Below are 24,515 nucleotides of genomic sequence, written 5' to 3' on the forward strand. Positions count from 1 at the left end.
ATCTCTGCAGGGCTCAAAAGCTTGTCTCTCTCACCAACAGAAAAGTTGGTCCAATAAAAAAATATTATCTCACCCACCTTGTCTCTTTAATGTCCTGGGACAGACAGTGCTATAACTATACTGTATATTTCAGAGTAGCAGCCGTGTTAGTCTGTATTCACAAAAAAAAAAAAGGAGTACTTGTGGCACCTTAGAGGCTAACAAATTTATCTGAGCATAAGCTTTCGTGAGCTACAGCTCACTTCATCGGATGCATCCAATGAAGTGAGCTGTAGCTCACAAAAGCTTATGCTCAAATAAATTGGTTAGTCTCTAAGGTGCCACAAGTACTCCTTTTCTTTTTACACTGCATATAAAGAAGTTAATAACATTCTCTGGAAAGGAGCTGAAGACAATAATGCTTCCTAAATTAACATGATTATCACACCCTAAGAGAGCTTTAATGGTGTCAAGGTTCTTCCCCCACTCTGAACTCTAGGATACAGATGTGGGGACCTGCATGAAAAACCTCCTAAGCTTATCTTTACCAGCTTAGGTCAAAACTTCCCCAAGGTACAAAATATTACACCCGTTATCCTTGGACTGGCTGCTACCACCACCAAACTAATACTGGTTACTGGGGAAGAGCTGTTTGGACGCGTCCTTCCCCCCAAAATACTTCCCAAAACCTTGCACCCCACTTCCTGGACAAGGTTTGGTAATGGATCTGAGAACAATGAAAAAGCATTCAGTGTTTTACAAGAAGACTTTTAATAAAAAACAGAAGTAAATAGAAATAAAGAAATCCCCCCTGTAAAATCAGGATGGTAGATATCTTACAGGGTAATTAGATTCAAAAACATAGAGAACCCCTCTAGGCAAAACCTTAAGTTACAAAAAAGATACACAGTCAGAAATAGTTATTCTATTCAGCACAATTCTTTTCTCAGCCATTTAAAGAAATCATAATCTAACACATACCTAGCTAGATTACCTACTAAAAGTTCTAAGACTCCATTCCTGGGCTATCCCAGGCCAAGACGACTACAGACAGACACAGACCCTTTGTTTCTCTCCCTCCTCCCAGCTTTTGAAAGTATCTTGTCTCCTCATTGGTCATTTTGGTCAGGTGCCAGCGAAGTTACCTTTAGCTTCTTAACCCTTTACAGGTGAGAGGAGCTTTCCCCTGGCCAGGAGGGATTTCAAAGGGGTTTACCCTTCCCTTTATTTTTATGACAAATGGGCACACAGAAAACCTTTTATTCAATGCTCACTAGTGGCCATATAAATACTGAAACCGGAAAAAAGACAGAAATTTAGTACATGCCAATAGATTAGAAGAAAATTTTGATATTACTACTACTACTAATTTCTATAATTCTATCACCTAGCCTCCTTAAACACAGAGATTAAAAGGCAATAAAACTGTTAAATGAAAGCTTACTGAGATAAGTGTCCTCTTTCATGCCCTAAAGGCCACTAGCTAATCAAGTTGGTTGTGTAACAAAGTGATGAATTGCTCAAGAATGATTTAATCTCACAATGGCATGGGAATCTGGGTAAACCCCTCATCTCCACATCAAAGCAAGGATTAGATCTACAAGATTCTCCTATGACATTAACACTACTTCCCTGGAGACTACACAAAATCCAAACATGTTCTGCTTGGAGACACACAGGGCCAAATTCAAGGTTCGTGTATACTGGCATAACTCTACTGAATTTGGCAGCTTTAAATTTGGTCCACAGACTTTTGGGCTTCAGAGCAGATAGAGAAGCATGTGGTGCCCACCTGTCAGTCATGAAATGGGTTTACTTTTACATATCTTGTTTAGTTCTTTAAACAATGCCCCAAGCCCTAGCTACAGGGTATTTTCTACAGTGACCAGCTAAATTAGCATAACCAACTTTACTTCATGCTTTTCCCCATTTGCCATATTTAAAACAACAGGCTTCTTAGGCTGGGGGATAAATCACCATTGGGGTGTGTCGTAGGAAACTAAACTAAACTCTAACCTCAGGAGAAACTGATTGAATACCTGATCTAGGGTAACAAAGGTAAGGGGGAAAGGGGCGATGGGCGGTGTAGGCACAGGATCAGCTGAGTGACATGAAGGGTGCTAGGACTTCTAAGATGGTATATAAAAATGAATTAATTTCATTGCATTAGTATTATATATGCAGCTCATTAGTAAAGAATTTCTAGTACTTCCACAATAGATCTTTTATAAATTGTGATGGATGAAGCTCAGAAAAGACCATTACCAGTTCTGTACCTGGTGTTCTTCAAGATGTGTTGCTCATGTCCATCCCACATTAGGTGTGTGTGCTTGCCACATGCACCAGTGCTGGAAGTTTTCCCCTCAGTAGTATCCGTAGGGGAGCAGCTCTGGTGCCATCTGGAGTGGCGCTTGCATGGTGCGGTATAAGGAGCACTGCCGGCTCCCCCAACCCTCAGTTCCTTCTTGCCAGAAACTCCGACAGTGGGGCAGGAGGGCAGGTTGTGGAATGGACATGAGCAACACATCTCGAAGAACACCAGTTACAGTACAGGTAATTGTCTTTTCTTCTTCAAGTGCTTGCTCATGTCCATTCCACATTAGATGGCTCCCAGCAGTTCCCATGGAGGCAGGTAGGAGTTCACGGCTGTGCAGACTGTAACACAGCTCTGCCGAACCCAGCATCACCTCTGGCCTGCTGAGTGATGGCGTACAGAGACGTGAACATGTGGACCAAGGACCACGTCGCGGCTCTACAGATGTCCCGGATTGGGGCGCATGCCAGGAAGGCCGCTGAAGACACCTGCACTCTAGTTGAATGAGCCCTGATGATTGGCAATGGTGGGACCTTGCTAGCTCTTTATGCAAGAGTTGATCCAGGTCTTTATGCAAGAGGTGATCTAGTTGGAAATCCTCTCTGAAGAAACCGGAAGGCCCTTGATCCTATCTGCCGTAGCAATGAAGAGCTGGATCAATTTACCGAAAGGCTTGGTACGCTCCAAGTAAAAAGCCAAGGTCCTCCAGATGTCCAGTGCATGCAGACACCTCTCCTTAGAAGTCTTGTGCGGCTTGGGACAGAACACTAGCAGAAATACATCCAGACTCACCCATGGAAGAAAGATACCACCTTCAGCAAGAAGGCTAGGAGGGCCGCAGCTGGACCTTGTCCTTATAAAAGACTGTGTAAGGTGGTTCCGAGGTCAAGGCCTTAATCTCTGAGACTCGTCTCGCTGACATCACTGCCACCAGGAAACTGACCTTCCAGGACAAGTAGGAAAGGGAGCAGGACTGTGTGTGCTGGTGAGCCTGGAGAGGACCAGGTTAAGGTCCTACTGCAGGACAGGGCCCATACCTGTGGGTAAAGCCTCTCGAGGCCCCTCAGGAACCTGACAGTCATGTCGTGAGGAAAGACCATCTGACCTTGGATCGGCTGGTGGAACGCAGAGATGACTGCAAGGTGCATTCTGATGGAAGAATGCACCAGACCCTGGTTCCTGAGCTGCAGTAAGTAGTCCAAGATGGAATGCACTGAAGAACGTGAAGTAGAAATGCTGTGCTCTGACAGCCAGCTTGGCCTCATCCACTTGGCCAGGTAAATTAGTCTCGTGGATGGCTTCCTATTTCCCAGGAGGACCTGCTGGACCTCCTCCGAGACTCAAGGTAGGGGTGTAGGAGCCAACCGTGATCCTGTGACAGCAGGTCCGGATGGTAGGGAAGGGGCCAGGGAAGGGCAACCGCCTTGTTCATGAGCATGCCAAACCAGTGCTGGCAAGGCCACACAGGGGCGATCATGATAACCTGTGCTTTGTCCCTCTTGATCTTTACTAGGACCTGGCTGAGCAGAGGGATCGGAGGGAACTCGTACATCAGACCCTCGGCCCATGACAGGAGGAAGGCATCGGAGAGGGAGCCCTTGCTCAGGCCCTGCCGGGAGCAAAACCAATGGCACTTTCTGTTTCGCCTGGTGGCAAACAGATCTACTTGGGGAGTTCCCCACCTCTGGAAGATCATGCAGGCCACCTCCAGGTGGAGTGACCACTCGTGGTGAGAGAAGTCCCTGCTGAGGTGATCTGCTGGGGCATTCCTGATACCGTGGAGGTAACAAACTTCCAGATGAATGCCGTGGAAGATGCAGAAGTCCCAGAGATGGAGAACCTCTTGGCAGAGAGCCAATAAGCACACTCCTCCTTGCCTGTTGATGCACAACATCGAGGCCGTATTGTCCGTCAGGATTCTCACCACTTTGCCAGACAGGTGTGTCAGGAAGACCTCGCAGGCCAACCAGACCACTCTGAGCTCCTTGACATTTATGTGTAACGTTGTCTCCTCCAGGGTCCACATCTTCTGGGTCTGGAGATGTCCAAGGTACGCCTCCAAACTGAGGTCCGAAGCCTCTGACACTAGCTCGACGGATGGAGCGGAACTGTCGAACGGGACTCCTTCCAGGACCTTCTTGTGACAGTCCAACCATTGCAGCAAGGTAAGACCCACCAGAGGAATGGTTATGATCTTTTCCAGGAGGTCCCTGGATTGGGAATAGGTTGAAGCCAGCCATTGCTGCAGGGAGCGCATGCGGAGCCTGGGATGGCGGACGACGTATGTGCAAGCTGCCATGTGGCCTAACAGGTGCAGGCACACCCTGGCCGCTGTCAGGGGAAACACAGACACTTCTGCAATGAGGTCCGTCAGGGCCTGAAACCTGTCTAACAGCAAGAACGCTATTGCCTGGGTCGAGTCGAGCACGGCTCCGATGAATTCTATCCTTTGAACTTGAACTAACATGGACTTTTTGTGGTTGACTAGTAGTCCCAAGGAGTGGCACGTGGCTTGTAGTACAGTGACACAGCATTGGACCTGAGCCTTGGAGTTGCCTTTGACCAGCCAGTCGTCGAGGCACTGGTAAATCTGGTTACCCCAATGCTTGAGGTAGGCCACGACTACCACCATGCACTTGGTAAACACCCTTGGTGCTGTAGCCAGGCCAAAGAGAAGGACTGCAAACTGGTAGTGGGCTGAACCAACTGTAAAATGGAGAAAGCATCTGTGTCCTGGGCAGATTGCTATGTGAAAGTGCGTCTTTCAGGTCAAGGGTCACATATCAGTTTCCTGGATCCAGGGAGGGGATAATGGAGGCCAGGGAGACCATGTGAAACTTTAGCTTCTTTAGGTATCTGTTGAGACCTTGCAGGTCCAGGATGGGACGCAGATCACCCTTGGCCTTTGGGATCAGAAAATACGGGGAATAGAAGCCCTTGTTCCAGTAAGGAGGCCCAGCTGTAAGAGCCCCTGAACTTCCTGCTCGAGAAGACTCTTGTGAGAAGGGTCCCTGAAGAGAGATGGGGAGTGGAAGTGGGGGGGTGGAAATAAATTGGAGGGTGCCAGGAGGAAAAAGGAAAGTTGGTTGCAAAAAACTGGGAAAAAATCGGATCCAGGAAACAGACTGTAGGCTGCCCTCAGGTGTACCCTCAAAACGACTTTTTAGCTACTTGCTTGGAGTGGGTCAAGCCCAACTGGGCAGAGGGTGGGGGCTGGTGGCTCGTGAGCAGCCTGTAGCCCTTGGGCTTTTTGTGCAGCAGGTCCTGCCAGGATTGGCTCCCTGGCCCCTGGGGAAGTTGCAGTTTGAACCACTTACATGCTGGGCCTGGAACATAGAGCCCCAGGTTTTTTAAGGTGGTTTGGGGGTCCTTCAGCCCATGTAATTTGTTGTCCGTCTGCTCCGCATACAGAGCCTGGCCATTGAAAGGGAGGTCCTGAATCAACTTCTGTGCCTCGGCGGACAACCCAGAGAGGAGCAGCCAGGATGCTTGTCGCATGGAGATGGCGGACGCTATGGTGTGGGCAGCGGAGTCTGCCGTGTCAGATGCCACTTGAAGGGCTGCCCTGGAAGCGACCGTGCCCTCGTCGAGGATCGCCTATAATTTTTTATGGGAACTTTCCGGGAGGGCATTCTTGAACTTGGCTGCGGTCTGCCACATATTAAAGTCGTAGGGGCCAAGGAGGACCCAGTGGTTGGCCACCTTCAACTATAAGCTAGACGAGGAATAAATTTTCCATCCGAACAAGTCCAGTCTCCTGGTGTCTTTATTTTTGGGGTAGTTCTGGGTTGCCCCTGGCATTCCCTGTGGTTAACTGCCTCGACCACCAGGGAATTTGGAGAAGGATAGGAGTAAAAGTATTCGTGCCCCTTAGTTGGGACAAAGTACTTACACCCTGCCCACTTGGAAATGGGGGGAAGAGAGGAGTGGGTTTGCCACAAAGCACTGGATATCTTCAATACCCCTTCATGAAGGGGAAAGGCCACCCTAGCAGGGGCTGTTGAGTAGGCGATGTTGAACAGGGAGCCCGCTTGCTCCTCCAACTCCTCTGCCTGCAGGCCAAGGTTGGACATGACCCTCTTCAACAGATCCTGGTCCATTTTAGCATCATCCTGGGGAACCGGGTAAGGGGGCTCCATGATAGCCATGTCCGGTGATGACGAGGAGGCCATTACCGCGGGTTCCATGGCACCCATTGGTGGTCCAGCTGGCTGTTCCCCTTGGTCCACATGGACTTGCGGGGTCTTATCCCCTGAGGCCTCAAGTACTAAAGGGAGTTGGGTCATCGAGGCCACAGGCCTGTTCGAGGCTCCTGACACCGAGCAGGCAGTCTGGGAGGGCTGGGTGAACCCCCACAGGTTCCAGGGGTACCACAGGGCCGGCTTCGGTACTGATGATGCAGGGGGCCCTGAGGATCTGGGAGGCTGCCCTGCTGATGTGGAGCCTTACTCCACACCGGAGCCATACCTAGAGTGATTGCTACCTGGTGACCTGGATCCACTGGAGCAGCGACTCTGTGCCTGGCGATAATCGTGGTCGCGTCTAGAGGAGGACTGGTCTAAGCGGGACGTGTGCCTTCATGGGGACCTCGGTGACCAGCGGCGCTCAGTGGATCTGCAACGGGGGACTGGCAATCCACGCCTCGCGTTTCGAGAATGCTACCTAAATGAGGAGCAGGACTTGGAGGTATCGCGGTCCAGGTGCCAGGGGGATCTCCCCGAATACGGTGACACCCGTCTCGGGGATCTTTGGTGGGGCCTGTGGCTCCGGTCCTCCGATTGTTCCTGGAATCTGTAACGGTGTTCTGGTGATGCACAGGGCCGGTCCTGACATTCCTGCCGGGGAGTGCATGCCTCTGTGGGTCTGCACCAGGTAACTGGCAATGCCCACCTCAAATCCTGCTGCTGGTGTCCACAGTCCGGTAACTGTAGAGGGCTCCGATGCATCTGCCTCCCTAACTCCAAGGCATGACGGCTTCAAGCGGGTGAACGGTGGCACTATGGGGAGAGGTAATGATAGGGCGAGGGCAGACAGAAAAGTCCCAAGGTGGGCTTACCCTGAGATCTGGACACCGCCAGGGCTGGTTGAGCAGCGCTGGGAGCATCAGGACCTCCAGCGCAGTCTGGAGCACATGAGGCATCGACAGCACCTGAAGCTGATGAAGGCCTGCCTCTGCGTCCGGGCTTCCAGGCAAGGAACAGGGTGGGCTGCATCGCTCGACATGAGCTGAGGCCTGACTTCCTGACGGGGCAGATGAGCCACCCTGCACGGGTCTTAGCTCACCCCCAGCCCTGTCCTTCCCCTTGCGGGGAGTAGGAGACCATCCCCTACTGGCCTCCTTGGACTTCTTGGCTGGGGCCGTGGACAGGGATCGGTGCCAGCTCATCAATGGCGGGGCACTACGCACCGATGCTGCGGCGCTGGGAACCTAGTCAGACCTTTGTTCCGGGGCTGGAGTGAGTGCCAACTCCATCAGGAGCGCTTTGAGTCTGATCTCACATTCTTTTAGTCCTAGGTTTAAAGGACCTGCAGATTCGACACTTCTCACTTATGTACCCTTCACCAAGGCACCTGAGACAGCTACTATGTGGCTCGCTCACAGGCATGGGCCATTTGCAGCGATGGCAGGGCTTAAAGCCTGGGGATAGGCGCATGCCCCATCCCCCGACTAAGTAAAACTAACTACTGGTAAGGGCTAACTAACTTTATAAAAACTCTAGTTCGTACAAAAGAAGCCTAAGCAACGCTTGTAAGAGCGGCGAACGTTCCATGCACCGTCACTGGCAGCAAGAAGGAACTGAATGTGGGGGGAGTCGGCAGCGCCCCTTACACCACACCATGCAGGCGCCAATCCAGAGGGCACCAGAGCCGCTCCCGTATGGATACTGCTGAGGGAAAAACTTCCGGCACCGGTGCATGTAGCGAGCACGCACGCACGCGCACACACACCCCCTTAATGTGGAATGGACAGCACTCAAAAAACAGAAGTTGGTTATGAATCCAAAGATTCAGTCTCTTCACATAAACTGTTTAGTCTCTACACTGATGAAAAGTTTAAGAACATTTGTTTGTACAAAATTTGAAGTAATCAGGGATTCAGCAGAATTTAATATACCATAGAAAACAATTTTATTGAAGTATGGTGATCATCAATAAATTGTTGCCTTTTCCCCTTGCAATCCAATAATGCTTCTTCCATATCTGCATCATGGTCTTTACTTAATATGGGGGATACTGCTAATATGGAGGCCAAATAATATTTTTTCATTTGCCTTAAAAAACATACAAAGAGTGACTGCTGTTTTGGGGTTTTCCCATTTCTGGCTGAAATAAAGAAACAGGAGGACAGGGAAAAAAATGAAAACAACCCAGCGTCAGCCCCAACTAACAAATGATGAAAAAAATTCAGTTCAGTGAAACTTCCGGTTGAACATTTGGTTCAGTTTATTTAGTCCAGGTTAGTTAACCCATCCCTAATGTTTAAATGTTTATAATCTTCTCATTTGTTAAACTGTTTTAACCCAAATGTTAAGGCTCCACCTCTGGACTCAATAAAAGAAACAAGCAACTTGCTGAGCAGATCAGATCACATCGGAAGAAGGCAGCTAACCTAGCTGTAATTCTTGTAGATTTAGAGTGCAACTGGATTTACTTTACAAGAGCCAACGCTGGAAGTTGAAGCTAGACAAATTCAGACTGGCAATAAAGCATACATTTTTTAACAGAGAGAGTAATTCACCATTGGGACAATTTACCAAGGGTTGTGGTGGATTCTCCATCACTGACCATTTTTAAATCAATATTGGATTTTTTTTAAAAAGATCTGCTCTAGGAATTATTTTGGGGAAGTTCTATGGCCTGTGTTACACAGGAGGTCAGACTAGAGGTTAACAATGGTTCCTTCTGGCCTTGGAATTTATGAAAAACAAATGGTTGCCACAGCTCAGATTTTAAAAGATCTACAAAATGTATCCTTTGCCATAATGACCTACTGTTACACTAGACAAAATAAGCATTTAATCCTCCTGCTTCAGGGCATACAGGGATTAATAGATGACTCAGGAAGAAGTTTCCAGCTGATACAGCCTTTAACAATTTGAAAAATAGCTGTCACACCACTTAATTATAAATAGAAAGTGTTCTTGATGCAGTGGGGCAAGATATGCAGCTGCAGCGACACAGATGTTCAGAGATATTTCTGTTAGTGGGATTTATGCAGTGTAAATAGTGTTTCCCTGCAAGCAAGGAAACAAATTCCACTTCTCATGACCAAGGATGAGCTTCCATGGATTAAAGCTCTTTCTGCACTGCAAGCTAATGCTCAGACAGTCCATGGAAGAGAGACCAATTAAAGATGCCATGTACACAGATCAAGAGAAGAGCCCTATTATTGATGTTAGGAATAATATATGCATGTTAGAGCTAATCAGAAATTTTCAAATGCTGATTTTTCGATGAAAACGTTCATAAAAACATTGACTGGGAAAAAAAAACACCTAACATTCCCCTGCTTCGCGCCCTGTGTTCAGCCAGCTCGATACAGCAAGTCAACATGTTCCAAATTTCAAAGAAAAAAATGGGAAATGTTGAGTGGGAAATGACAAAATGTTCATGATTTTTTTTCGTCCATTTTTTTTTTAAATCAGCTCTAGGATATGTACCTACTCCAGTTAGAGACTAATGAAAATGTACCTTATACTGCACTGAAAGGCCAGCCTAAAAATAAATTACTCTAAAGCGCTATAGCAGAGAAAGCTACCTCCATTCTAAGTGTGTGACAGACACTTCCTAATTTTCAGGAGAAAATCCTGCCCTCTGCTGCACTAGTGGTGAAAGAGAGCATTGGCTACCTCCTACTGGCGCAACAGCTGGGCAAAATTGCAGTACATTATGGCACTCCACTAAGTGCTATATTGAGGGACTGGCTACTGCACCTGCCAACACACCAGAGTCCCAGGAGGGTGTGGTCTCCCATCTTCTGGCATGCCTAGGAGCCAGGCCTGCTAGTATAAATACTGTTATGCAGCATGAGCTATGGGGAAGCTCACATTACTCCTTCTAGGAACAGCAGTAAAGAAGCACCCTGCTATGTTACCCCTCAGCTGCCCTGTACTATCCTGCCCTATGCTGGCTTAACTGCTGCGGCACCTACCACAAGGCCAGCACTGCTCCAGCCTCTCTTCCCCATATTACATGGATTAGACAAGCAAGACCAGGACTTTGTCTTGCTGTGAGTACTGCAGATAGTAACTACTATTATGCAGAGAGACATGCTTTTCATATGCTTCCTCATTCGCATTTCTCAGCAATAGGGAGTAGTGAACCAGTTCAGCTAGAATGAGAAACAACCCCCAACAGCCAAATCTTTGATTCAAATCGAAGGTCAATCTGTCAGGTTCCAGGCAGAGAACAGAAGTGACTCCAGCAGAGGCTCTATTTTTGCTGCAAAAGCCAGAAGTTGTGGCAGCCTCTGTGCTGTGCCCCCTGGGTGTCCCTGACTGGAAATGTCATGAGCTCTTACACATAGTGCTCTCTGGATGGCAACATCAGCAGAGAAGCTACAGAACCACAGCAATGAGCCCCTAAGACTTCCAACAGAGGTGAGGTGAATGGGTCACCCACTCAGGGCTAGAGGTACCAAGAGCCTGCATAGAGCCTGAAGTCAGTCTGCTAGGCTGGGGAGACAAAGGGAGTGAGAACCTCAAAAGGTCGGACTACACCCTCAAGTGTTTTGGTCCTTATCTGATACTGATCTCAGACTTGTACATGGGTTGAATGTGATGCTAATTCAGGGCTCCACACATCTGAGGTAATAACCTCCACAGATTATGCCAGACGGATAGTGACCCTCCTCATAGCTCTTCTTTGACCAGGTAACCCCATTTGCTGACCAAAAAGAAACCCAACCAAGATTCCTATTCTTGCTTCCGCCTCTCCGAAAAGGCTGATATAGTCATTCAACAAAAACAAGTTAAAGGATATCAATGCTAAATGCCCTCCTTGCACCCACCCATGCACAACAAAACTCACTTGGGCAGAAATAGAGTGTTTGACACCAGGGTCTAACGAACACATTTGATCCCTTTTCCAGTCACCAGTACCATTATTTGTTGTTAGAACCTGCATTCTGCTTTGCAGAATTTGATAATCACCTGGCAGTCCTCCCACGTATGTCTTCACAGATGACTGTAGGTAGCCCTCCAAGAGAAATAGACTGTCCTGTAGCTGGGAATGGCTTAATTCAGTCTGTCCTGCAGTCCCATCCACAGTGAGCGATAACTGCCCCTTGCTGATGAAGATGTCCACGGAGTGTTCCTGATCATCACAAACGTTTATTGCCAATCTGGACACAACCGTGTTCTCTGTGGCCAAGATAATGAACTGAAAAGCAAAAAAGTGCAATAAGTGAAGGCACAGACACAAACTGAAACTTACACATTTCCCATTTCATAATGCTCGTAACTGCAGCTGTTTAGAAGGCTTTTTCAGAGCCAGCAAAGAACGGATGATATTATTATTACTGAAAGTCAGGTTCTGAGCTCACTTACACTAGATTTATACCCTGCGTAACTCCATTGTCTGGGTCTGATTCTCATTTACACTAACAGCACACCTGAAGAACTCTGTGCAGATGAAAAGCCTGTCTCTCTCACCAACAAAAGTTGGTCCATCAAAAGATATTACCCCCGCACCTTGTCTCTCTAATATCCTGGGACCAACACAGCTACAACAGCACTGTAAACACCACCACTCTGGCAGTTCAAAGGAGCCTTAAGGATAGATGACTGGTGCCTCCCCATACTGGGGGTGGAGGGGGACGCCAGCTAAAGGGGAGGACACGTAACCTCCCCAGGTGACTCCTCCCCATCCTGCCCCCAGTCCGGGGCCCCTGTGCTCTCCCTGTCCCCACCCCACATTACGGGGGGGGAGGGGGGCACCAGCAGCTCTGTCCTCCCACACGGCTGGCTCCCCCTGGCATATTTGGCTGCTGTTCCTAGCAGCCAGGCGTCAGAGCCACTCCTGGATGCTACCCGGTGTAGCACAGAAGCTGCCTGGGAGAACATCTGGCTGCAGTAGCAGCGGGATTCCGCCTGGGCTTGGCTTCCAGGACAGCAGCTGAGTGAGTCGGAGCCCCCCGCTCTCCCTGAGATGCTTAGAGTCGGCTCTGTCCCCAAAAGCTGAGCCAGGGCAGGGAGCAGTGGCAGCCTGCTCCGGCTTGACTTCTGGGGACAGGAGCCAACTCTGAGCATCCCAGGGAGAGCAGGGGGAAGACTCGTTTGGCCGCTATCCCCAGAAGCTATCCCACTACCGCAGCCATGCACTCTCCCAGACAGCCGCTGCACTGCAACAGGCAGCATCCCAGACAACGTGACTGGAGGAGGCTCTGGCCCCGCCCCTTCCTCTCCCCGCCTGGGCCAGCTGCTTGAGGGGCATTTGACCCTTCGTGTCCCTCCCATGAGTCGCCTCACTGCCAAAGTGGTGTTGAGCAGCTTAAGGGCTTGTCTGCACTACCGCAGTAAATCGACCTAAGTTACGCTACTCCAGTTACGTGACTAACGTAGCTGGAGTCGATGCAACTTAGGTCTCCTTACCCCGGTGTCTTCACTGCACTGTGTCAACGGGAGATGCTCTCTCCGGTTGACCTCCTTTATTCTTCCCAGGGAGCTGGAGTACCAGAGTGCGCTCTGCCATCGATTTAGCGAGTCTTCGCTACACCCACTAAATCGACATCTGCTGCATCGATTGCAGCAGCATCGATCTCCATGTACTGAGGGCAAGCCCTAAGTGTAAATGAGAAGTAGTCTCACTGACTTCAGTGGAGTTACTTCTGAACTGTGACAGCAAAATCTAACCCTATATTATGAATATAACTAATTATATTGTTTATACCGTACATGGCACTTTGCAGACACTCTGGAGTTAGGCCTGTGTTACTCCCTTGACTACAGTGGAGTTATTATTCGTTTACACTATAGAACACAAAGTTTCCGTACAAAGGAGTTTATAGTATAATTCAGACTAGTGTAACAAAGTGGCTAAAATTCAAGAGGTTGAGCCATATTGTCAGTGTGGAGATATTTGCTACTGAATCAATATCCTTTATAAGGGCCAAATGTTCAAAGAAGTGTTTACCCTCCTTCTAAAACGATTTCCACAAAAAGCAGAATTCCTGTACTCTGATGACATTCAAACATCTGATTTGCATATAAAATTCTGAACTGGTGAATGTAAATGTATACACAAAATGGCAGGAACAAATTTTGAGATTTTTTGAAAATGGCCCTAGAAATTCTGATGAAATATTAAGGGATCTTTTTGTTTTACACCAGTAGAAGATTAAAGCTCGTACCTGTTGTTTAAGTTTCTTTGTAGAGTGATAGTCAATAAGAGACAATGATAAAGGGACTGAAGCTTCTTCACCAACCAGAGCAAACAGTACCCCGGTGTCTGCTGCTGGCCGAATTACAGTGTTTACTTCTACTTCCCAATTCCTTTCAGCTTCATTTCCAGCAGATGGTTGCACTACAGAGAGAGATGCATGTCAGAAAAACAAAATGATTGACCAAGTGGCAGACAAGAGAAGACAACTATGGATGGATGAGCATATGGACAGATTGCCACATCTCTTTAACCCAGAAAAAAACACAAGCATTAATGCGGAAAATCAGAAAGGAAAATGGTAACAGCTCTGCCTTGTTACACTCCACAGAAAGGGCCGCTGCCTTTCAGAAAGTCAAAAGTCAAGACTGAGGGTTTTGGTTTTTTAAATCAAGGACAGACATTCAATTGCTAAGGGCTATCAATCATGTGCGGCGCGTAGCATAGGCTGAGGAAGGATGTGCCTCCCCAAACAGCCTCATGTGGCTCCATCCACGTTCCATCCCAAGGCCCCCTCCTGCTTGCTGATAGTTGCCCCACCCCAGGTGGACTACCTCCTCTTCCGGGAAGCCTGCTGGGTGGGGCTAGGGCAGCCAGCCTATGGCCAGGAATTGGGGTGGCTGGGGCCCTGGTGCTGGAGCTGCGCCGCCCAGCACTCTAGGGTTGGGGGAGGAGGCGGCACGTGCCACCTGGTGCTCCAGGGCTGCAGGCTCTCCAGTGGCCTAGGGCTGGGGAGCCGGTGGGCAGGAGGGACAGGACCTGAGGCAGAAGGGGCAGGCCAAGCCAGGGTCTAGCCTCCCCCAGCCCATGGTTCACCCGCCGCACATGCTATCAATCCATCACATTCTCAGAGCTGTTGCAAGATGTGGAATCCAATTTTTGTATCAGTCTTGAACTTTACAAAATGATTGAGGAATTGAACACTTTCACACAAATGTGTCAAAACAAAACAGAATAGAACACTTCGAGCACTATCCCTCCACAAGCCAATCAGAGGTTCTGAAGCCCTTTTAGCTTGCAATAAACGGTCACATGCTGAACTCAGAAATAGATGTACCTATACTCCATGAACTTGTCTAGTTCTTTTTTGAGCCCTGTTATAGTCTTGGCCTTTACAACATCCTCTGGCAAAATATTCCACATGTTGACTATGCGTTGTGTGAAAAAAATATTTCTTGTTTGTTTTAAACCTGCTGCCTATTAATTTCATTTGGTGACCTCTAGTTCTTGTCTAATGAGAAGGAGTAAATAACACTTCCTTATTTACTTTCTCCACAAGAGTCATGATTTTATAGACCTCTATCATATCCCCCCTTATCTCCACAAGAGTCGTGATTTTATAGACCTCTATCATATCCCCCCTTAGTTGTCTCTTTTCCAAGCTGGAAAGTCCCAGTCTTATTAATCTCTCCTCATATGGAAGCTGTTCCATACCCCTAATAATTTTTGTTGCCCTTTTTTGTACCTTTTCCAGTTCCAATATATCTTTTTTGAGATGGGCAACCAGATCTGCACACAGTATTCAAGATGTGGCCTGTCCCTGGCCTGTCTAGACAAGATCATAGACAATACTGATTTATTACTGCTGTAAATAGGATAAATGGTGTCTTTACATCCTTTTACTGTTACTAAACAAAAAAATAAGTATAATTGTTTATAATAAATGAATATAAAAATGTAAATTCTGAGAATACAGCTCTGTTAAGAATGTGGTCTCATTTGCACTTCAGATGCCAGACTCTATTTGGTAGTTCTTGCATCTATGTTGTAAACAGCATGACAGTCACCTGGTAAGATATTCTCTAATTTATACTAGCAGAACAGAAAAATCCACATAATGCTGCACAAGAGATAACGGGAGAGGAGAACTTGTAATCAGGCCTGTCAGCATTTAAAACTTTTACCAATGTCAATGGTCTATTTAGTTCTTCAGTGGACAGGTATAAATGGAAGAATCTGAAACAAAGGCAAAGCCATCCTTCTAATTCCTAAATTATTATGATTAAGAGAGGGTTGGAACTAAATCCAGGCCAATTTCACATAGCCTGTGTTGATGTCCTCGCTATATCATTGATATAGTTACCATGACTGATCTGAATCTAATAAATATCAACTTAAATCACAAGTGAAATTCAGTATGGGCATTTCATTTTAAGCAACAGTGAACTTCTATCTAATGCCATGGCTACACTACAGAGTTTACAGCGGTGCAGCTGCACCGATGCATCACTGCTAGTGCAGATGCTCTAAGCTGACGGAAAAGAGCACTCCTGTCGACTTAATCACTCCAGCCTCCCCAAGCGGAGGTAACCATGTTGGTGGGAGAAGCTCTCCCGCCGACATAACACTGTTCACGTCAGCGCTTAGATTGATGTAACTTATGTCGCTCGGAGAAAGGGAGGGACTTATGCAGACCCCTGAGCGACGTAACTTATACCAATGTAACCTGAAGTGTGTACATAGCCTAAGACATAAATCTAATATACATTACTATGACTGACATGGTCTTAAGAAAAGTCAGAGCTGCAATAGCAGAGAAGGGTACACACACATCAGAGATAAATGCATTGTCAAAACCACACAGAGGGAACCTAATGAGAGTTGCCCATATAATGTTGGGTTCTAGCCAGCATTATTAGATCTTCCTTTTCATGAATCCCAAATTCAGCTTCTCACTACAGCTGCTAGCTTTCTTAATTGGGAAAGAGCTAATTCCAACTGCTTTATTATTTTAGTACACATGATGATTTCTCCCTACCCATTTAAATCATTTCAGAGCATGTGTGTATGTGTCTTTAAAAAAAAAAACGAAGGCTTACCTGAGAAGTCAGGAATACATGCACTTTTACAATTGTTATTTCTGTTCTATTTGAATACATAGGTATGGACAACATACTATGACAATGATAAAAAAAAAGCACTTACTATAATTGAAATTAAATATAGCAAAACCACTGCCAGGATAGAATGATCCTCGTCCTGCCACCGAGAAGCACTGCATCTTGTCATTCAGCTTTATTGTTTCTTGGATAGTAGTATCTTCACCATTCAACCAGTTCCATGCCCGCATGCAACCATCCAGCCGAGGATTTATCTTGTAAGACAGAGAAATAATCTTACCTTTAGTTGCTATTCTGTGTTAAACGGAGAGAGGACTATGGGCACAGAGGGTCCCACAAGATCAAACTATATAATGGTGTGGGGAAAATCTCACCACATTTACCAACATACAATCACACCAGAACAGACTCAAGCCCCAATCCTGCAATGACATCCATACGTGCAGACCTCTGTGCCATTGGCACCGACTCTGTCGGTGCTCCAGGGCTGTTCAGCCATGCGCAGAAGGTATTGGGGGGAGGAGGCGGAGTGAGGGCGGGCAAAGCGGATGTGGAACAGGGATGGAGCTGGGACGGGAAGAGGCGGGGTGGGGGTGGGGCCTGGGGGAAAGGGGTGCAGTGGGTCCTGAGACGGAGAGGGGGTCGAGCTGCGCCAGGGAAATTAGAAAGTCAGCACCTATGCTCTGTGCCCATGCAGATATCCACTGAAGTCAGTAATGCTCCACGGGGTATGGCTCATGCAGGGACTAAATCTGCTTTCGTAACTGTGTTACCCACTTCTACATGCTGTACATCTTTAGTGCCATTTATTTCTAAGAATCCCCTCGAGATCTGCCATGTATAAATCCATGTGAAACTCTTTACAAAGAGAGGACATGAATTATAACACATTTCACCATAAAAAGCTCACGTCACACAATGTGTGAAATGAGAAACGACCAAGTGGTATGCACTGTGACCAGACACAGATGTAAAAGATGTATGGCAAAGAGCCAGAAGTTGGGTGCAACCTTACACACACACACACCTTGTTAATTCCAGCTTTTATATATATTTTAAACTCTAGCATTAAAATGGGAGAAAGCAAGTAGACCAAAGGCTCCCTTGAAGCTGCTAGATTAGTAATGGTTGGTTTCAGAGTAGCAGCCATGTTAGTCTGTATCCGCAAAAAGAACAGAAGTACTTGTGGCACCTTAGAGACTAACAAATTTATTTGAGCATAGGCTTTCATGGGCTACAGCCCACTTCATCTGATGCATAGAATGGAACATATAGTAAGAAGATATATATAGACAGAGAGAGGGTAAGTGTCAGATACAGAATAAAAACCCAGGGGTTTCTGGCTCCCAGGCCCATGTTCAGACCACACCTCTAGTTGAAACACATTCAGAGTGGCAATCACCCTGAACGACATATCCTTAGGTTGCTATATTTCCAGTCTTGAGGCCACAGGGTTGTCACCTTATTTAAAAACAAATAAAACCCAGCCCCATTGTTCAAGGTGGAAAGTCAGTCAAAAGAGAGGTAGAACAGCAGCTGTTTGAACAATAACTCATATAAACCTCCTTGCACTGTTGGCCTCCATGGAAATTCTGGCTACAATAATTTAAAAGCTTCCAAAAATAGCCCCAAGCCTCAATTAAACATCTCCAAGGAGCGTCTTAACTTTCATTCCTATAGAAGTATCTTAATTAGAAAAAAAAATTTATTGGTTTCTTAGCTGTAACTGACTTTCATGAAGATGGAGCATGGGGGGCAAAAAAAAAAAAAAAAACCCCAAAACCACATACAAGCCAGCAAAAAGCCTTTTATAGGGTGAGAAACCACCCGTGCTACCATGCCTCGGGCTCACTACTAAAAATAAATGCTAAAAAGTTAGCAGAAATAAAAGCTTGGCATGATACATACTTCAACATTAAGCACTCTGCTGGTGTACGGAAGGAAAGTTCCCCCTACATTGCTCCCAGCTTCAAAAACACACTGGGCCTGATTTGTCTCTCACTTAGCCGGGCGTAAATCAGGACTTACTCCACTGGGGTCTATAAAGTTAGCCTATTGTAAGTGAAGCTAAAAGTCAAGCCCACTACACTTTGTGTACCAACGTGATTGAAGATTAAAGCAGTACTCACGGGTTGAATAAGGTCTTTAGTTTTGAAAGGAATGCCTCCCACTGTTAAGTTCAGCTGATACAGTCCTTTGTCCGAAGTAAACAGATTTCCTGCAACAGCTATTTTCATAACTGCATCCTTGTTGACCTTTATAAACAAACTTCTCTCCAGTTCTTCAACAGAGATCTGAAGAAATAAAATTGTAAATAAGAATATTCAGAGATAGAGAGGTTTAGTATCTGCAAAGTCACAAAATACAGCCACAATTAATAAAATCCTCAAGCTAAGAAAATATTTATTGTGCCAAGCCCACTTCATTAACTTTTTACAATTTTATGTTGTCTTTTGATTAAAAACAAAAAAAACAAAAAAAACCACTTGATAACTTGTGCTGTCATAAGAAGAAGTTACTCACCTTGTGCAGTAACGATGGTTCTTCGAGATGTGTGTCCATGTGGGTGCTCCACTCTAGGTGTCAGTGCATCCCTGCGCCAGAGATTTCTAGCAGCACTTCTCGGTCGGGGGAAGGGTGCGCGCAGGAGTCATCTCATGCAGCCGTTGGTACCTCCTGTAGCACATGCTCCCCTGACCGTCCCTCCGTTCCTTCTCCACCGCAGAGCTCAGTTGTGTGAACTCCGAAGTAGAGGGGAGGAGGGTGGGTGGTGGAGCACCCACAGAGGGACACATCTCGAATAACCATTGTTACTGTACAAGGTGAGTAACTTCTTTGAGTGGTGTCCCTGTGGGTGCTCCACTCTAGGTGCTTGTAGAGCAGTACCCCACCGGGGCGGTAGGGGTTCAGAGTTATGTATAAGTGTGCGATGAGAGCACTGTAAAGCCAATGACAGAGTCTGAGACATGGCCTTGGGTGATAGAGTAATGCTTCGCAAAAGTGTGCTCTAATGTCCAGGCTGCAGCTCTACAAATGTCTATTAAGGGGACATTGTTCAAGAATGCAAATGATGTCGCCATGGCTCGCGTTGAGTGGGATCTGATGCCCACGGGGGGTTCTTTGTGATGCAGGTGGTAGCAAGTTTGAATACAGGTAGAGACCCATTTGGAAAGTCTCTGGGTTGATATTGTAGAGCTCTTGGAGCACTCTGCTGTAAAGACAAACAGTCTTGGTGACTTGCGGTGTGGTTTAGTTCTGTCCAAGTAAAAGGCTACAGCCAGTCTGACATCTAGCATGTGCAACGTTGTTTCTCGAGAGTCATTATGTGGCTTGGGATAGAAGGCAGGTAAGTGTATGGTTTGGTTAATATGAAAATTTGTAGCCACTTTGGGCAAGAATTTGGGGTTAGGACGTAACATGATTTTGTCTTTGGTAAATACAGCATACGGTGGGTGGTTCAGCCATCAATGCTCCTATTTCACTGACATGTCTGGCAGATGTGTTTGCCACTAGAAATGCAACCTTCACTGACATATGAAGGAGCGAGCAGGTTGCTAGAGGCTCGAAGGGTGTCTTGTGAGACATTTGAGCACAAGACTGAGATCCCATGGTGGTGCAAGTTGTCGTACTTCTGGGCATATGTTCTGTATACCTGCTAGAAAGCGCCGTGTAATTGGGTGAGTGAATATTGAAGCCCCTTCTATCTGTTCGTGGAGGGCCGTGATGGTAGCAAGGTGTACTTTAATAGATCTTATGGCTAACCCCTAGGTAGTCTAGGATCATAGATAGAGGCTCCATGGTTGCATCCAGCTTTTTTTGCTGATACTAAGGGAGAATCTTCTCCACTTGTGGCGGTAAGTATTTCTAGTGGTGAGGCGACGGCTATTTAGTAATACCTGTTTTACTTTTTCCAAACAGTTCAGTTCCCCATGTTGGAACCAGAGAGGAGCTATGCTTTGAGACGGAGTTTCGCTGGGTCTGGATGGAGCATCCGGCCCTTGTTCTGGGACAGGAGGTCCATCCAGAAAGGCAGCTGTTGTGGGGCACAGACTGCTAGATGTGAGAAGTATGGAAAGCAAGTCTGTCTGGGCCATGTGGGAACAATGAGAATGATGTATGCTCTGTCGAGTTGTATCTTGCGGATGACCCATGGGATCAGTGGTATCGGCAGGAAGGCGTACGTGAGTGACGCATTCCACGGGATGAGGAAGGCATCTCCTAGCGATCCCAGTGCCAGTCCTGCCCTGGAGCAAAATGTGGACATTTGTGATTTGTCGCTGAAGCAAAAAGGTCGATCACTGGGTGACCCCATTTTTGGAATATTGTGTCACGAACACTGTCGTGGATTTCCCACTCGTGTTCCTGTGAGAAGTGCCTGCTGAGGCTGTCGGCTGTAGTGTTTTGGCACCCTGGTAGGCATGATGCTGTGATGCTTATATTGTTGCGGATGCAAAAGTTCCATCAATTCATGACTTCTACACATAACGAGTGAGACCTGGCTCCTCCTTGGCGATTGATGTAAAACATGCACACCACATTGTCTGTGAGAATAGTGATTAAGGTTTCTCGTATGAGAGGGAGGAAGTGTTGGCATGCATTGTGTACCATGCAGAGTTCCAGGAAATTCATATGTAGTCAGGTTTCCATTACAGACCACTTACCTTGTAGATTGTGGTGACCCAAGTGGGTGCCCCAAGCTATCAGGGAGGCATCTGTTGTAATAGTCACTGATGGGGGGTCTTGTTGAAAGGGAATCCTGGAGCATACATTCCCTGGCTGTGTCCACCATTGTAGGGAGAGGATAATCCTTGGTGGTAGTGTCGCACGTCTGTTGAGAGAGTGTTTGCTGGCTGCACAGACCGTGCTTAACCAGTGCTGCAGACAGCACATATGAAGTCTGGCATACTTTACTAAGAAAGTCGTAGCTGCCATATGTCCCAGAATCTGAAGGCATGTCCTCACTGAAGTTTGTGAGCTGATGGTCACCGTGGAAATAACATTGGTCAATGTAGTGAATCTGTGGTTTGGCAATATTGCCTTGGCTTGTATGGAGTCGAGGTCGGCTCTGATAAACTCCAATCGCTGGGTTGGTTCCAGGGTGGATTTCCTTTCGTTTATCTGTAGACCTAGCTGGTGAAACAGGTCTACTGTGGTCTTCAGCATGCCTGCCGCTTCTTGTCGGTTGGTACCCTTGAGAAGGCAATCATCCAAATAGGGGAAGATGATGACTCCTTTGCATCATAAATGTGCTGCTACTACCGCAAGCGTTTTGGGGACTACGCGGGGAGCAGTGGACAGTCTGAAGGGAAGGACCCTGTATTGGCTGTGGTTGGGTCCTGCTGTGAACCTCAGGAACCGTCTGTGGGCAGGATGTATTGTAATACGGAAGTATGCATCTTGGAGGTTGAGAGCTGCAAACCAGTCCCCGCCGTCTAGCACTGGGATTATTGTGCCCAGAGTGACCATTTTGAACCTGTGGCTGCGTACGAACCTGTTGAGTTTTCGGAGATCTAAGATTGGCCTCCATCCCCCTCCTTTCTTCTCTGTCAGGAAATATTTGGAATAAAAACCCCTCCCTCGGTATTGATGTGGTACTGGTTGTACAGCACCCAGCAGCAGGAGGTGGTCTACTTCCTGTTGCAGAAGGTGTATGTGAGAAGGATCCCTGAAGAGGGACGGGGAAGGGGAGAAGGTAGGGAGACGGCTGTGAAAGGAATGGTGTAGCCAGATTGTATGATCTCCAAAACCCATTGATCTGTGGTTATCGCAGCCCAGACATGGTAAAATGGGCGTAAGCAGTGACCAAAATTGTGGGATGGGGTATCTGTTCGCGTTAGAGGTGTGGGGAGGTCGTGCATACCCTCGACCAAGACTTCACAATTGTGGCTTAGATGCAGATGGACGGGTGGACGAGGCCTGGTTCTGTGGAGCTCTAAGCCCATTGTTTGGGTCTGTTCTGAGTGAAGTATCATGGTTGTTGACGGTTAAACAAGGTGTTTCGTGACCTCTGGTATGGTTAAAAGCGAGGGCGTTTGTCAGGAGGTGGGTGTATGCCTAGTGTACACAGCGTCGCTCGGGAGGTCTTCATGGTATGGAGGACGTTTGGTATGGAGGTTTGAGACAAGAATAGTTTATCCCTATTGAAGAGGAGGTCTTCCACTTTTAGCTGTAGTTCTTTAGGAATTCCCGAAGCCTGCAACCATGATGTTCTTCTCATAACCGCAGCTGTTGCGGTTGTTTGGGCAGCTGTCCCCGCTACATCTATTGAGGCTTGCAGCGCTGTGTGGGCTATTAACTGACCCTCATTGATAATGGCATTGAGTTGAGGATGTTTATGCTCAGGGAGGTCCTCCACGAGCTCTTGTATTTTACTACAGTAGTCATAATTTGCTAGTAGGGCAGAACAGTTGGCAACTCTAAGCAGAAGTGTGGCTGACGAGTAAAGTTTCCACCCAAAGACGTCCAGTCTCTTGTGTTCTTTATCTTGCAGTGAGGAGCGGAAATGAGGTGGTTTACTGTGCTGATTAGCAGCTTCTACTACCAGAGAGCAGGCTTGAGGGTGTGAAAACAAAAATTCCATGCCTTTGGCTGGAACGAAGTATTTTCTATCAGCCCTTTTGCTGGTGGGTGGTGCCGATGCCGGTGTTTGCCATATTACCTCTGCAGGCTCCATTATAGCCTCATCCATGGGGAGGGGGATCTTGGTTGATGATGCTGGTTGTAAGATTTTTAACTTATGTTGTTTCTCCTGCACATCATGTAAGGCAATTTCTTAGCTGTTTGCTACTCTTTTGAAGAGTTCTTGGAACTGTTTCAAGTCATCTGGTGTTGTAGGGGTAGACGGCTTCACTGCTTTGTCTGGTGCAGAAGATGAGTGTGGGGCAGGTGGTGAATCATCCAGGTCTACCTGCGATAGTATCTCTTCCTCTGCCATCTCTGTCTCAGCGGGGGGTTAGAGATTTCTCTGTGTGGTAAGGATGGGTGTACTCTGGAACCTCTTGTTGCTGGGGAAGGGGGACCAGAATAGGGGTTCTGGTATATGGGCCAAGGACGCCATTGCATGGGGTAAGGTGGTAATGGGTAAGGCCAGTGCTGTGCATATCAGGGCTGTAAATGCTCGGAGAGATGAGGCTTAGGCTTCACAGTGTTCCATGTAGGTCTCATCTGTGATGGGGATGAATGTTGAGAGGAGAAGCGGTTGTCCTGCATGTCTCCTTCCTCACCATTATGCATGGAGATTGGTGCAGGAGATGGTGTTGCACTATATAGCTCGAGGAGTGTTCAGTGCCGAGCAGTGGTGACTGCGGTGCCGAAGAAACTGCTATGTCAGCAGGACGCAGGAGTTGCACTGGTCCTGCCTTGGGGTTGCGGTCGACCGTTGGAGCACTGACCAGTGCCCGATTCGGCTTGTTAGGCGGCAGCAAGTCTTGGATCGGTGCTGGTGGAGGCAGCATTGATCACAGTGCCGCTGTCTGTACCACGCTCTGCACTGGGGTACTCGGTGCCATGGAGGAGACTTGACGTCTCAACTTCGGTGTTGTGCATTGGGGCTCAGCAGTGGTCCGCTGAAGGACGGTGCCAGAGGAGCCCGGTGCCTCGTAAGTGCTCACTCTGGATGAGTGGAGCACTGAGGGTAACGACCTCGCTGGGGAAGTTCCCTTTTTCTGAGACACCCTTGCTGGAGAAGTCAAAGCTCGCTTCCTGACAGTTTTGGAAGTCAGAGCCTTATCAGAGCTCGGGGATCTCGGTTTATGAGACTCCCCGGAGGATGTCTCTTGCGGAGGTTGGAGGGATTTCTCCAGCAAAAGCTTTTTCAAGTGGAGATCCCTGTCACATCTTGCCCTTGTTGTTAAGTTGGTGCAATGTATGCAGTTCTGGGAGATATGAGTTTCTCCCAGACAGGGAATGCAGGAGGTGTGGCCGTCACCAGCGGTTCACGGCAGGAGTCACACTTTCTAAATCCTGATAAGCCGGGCATGACTGCAGTTAAGCCTCTCCCGCCT

At 47.4% G+C, this 24,515-nt stretch overlaps 1 protein-coding gene across 10 annotated transcripts in view; it reads right to left on the reverse strand.

Moving 5' to 3' along the window:
- GAS6 (growth arrest specific 6) overlaps window positions 1-24,515 on the reverse strand; it is a 155,281-nt gene that overhangs the window by 81,361 nt on the left and 49,405 nt on the right. For all 10 annotated transcript variants that reach the window (XR_012159653.1, XR_012159654.1, XR_012159659.1 and 7 more), the window contains 4 exons: window positions 18,642-18,806; window positions 16,598-16,766; window positions 13,644-13,816; window positions 11,446-11,674 (listed from right to left, as the gene is read on the reverse strand). Coding sequence is in view for 2 of the 10 variants with exons in the window: in XM_073350599.1 (XP_073206700.1) it covers window positions 11,446-11,674; window positions 13,644-13,816; window positions 16,598-16,766; window positions 18,642-18,806 (736 nt within the window). In the remaining 8 variants the exon portion in view is untranslated. The remainder of the gene's footprint in view (window positions 1-11,445; window positions 11,675-13,643; window positions 13,817-16,597; window positions 16,767-18,641; window positions 18,807-24,515) is intronic.

This window comes from Lepidochelys kempii, chromosome 1 (genome assembly GCF_965140265.1).
Source record: "Lepidochelys kempii isolate rLepKem1 chromosome 1, rLepKem1.hap2, whole genome shotgun sequence".
In the NCBI taxonomy this organism is placed as follows: Eukaryota; Metazoa; Chordata; order Testudines; family Cheloniidae; genus Lepidochelys; species Lepidochelys kempii.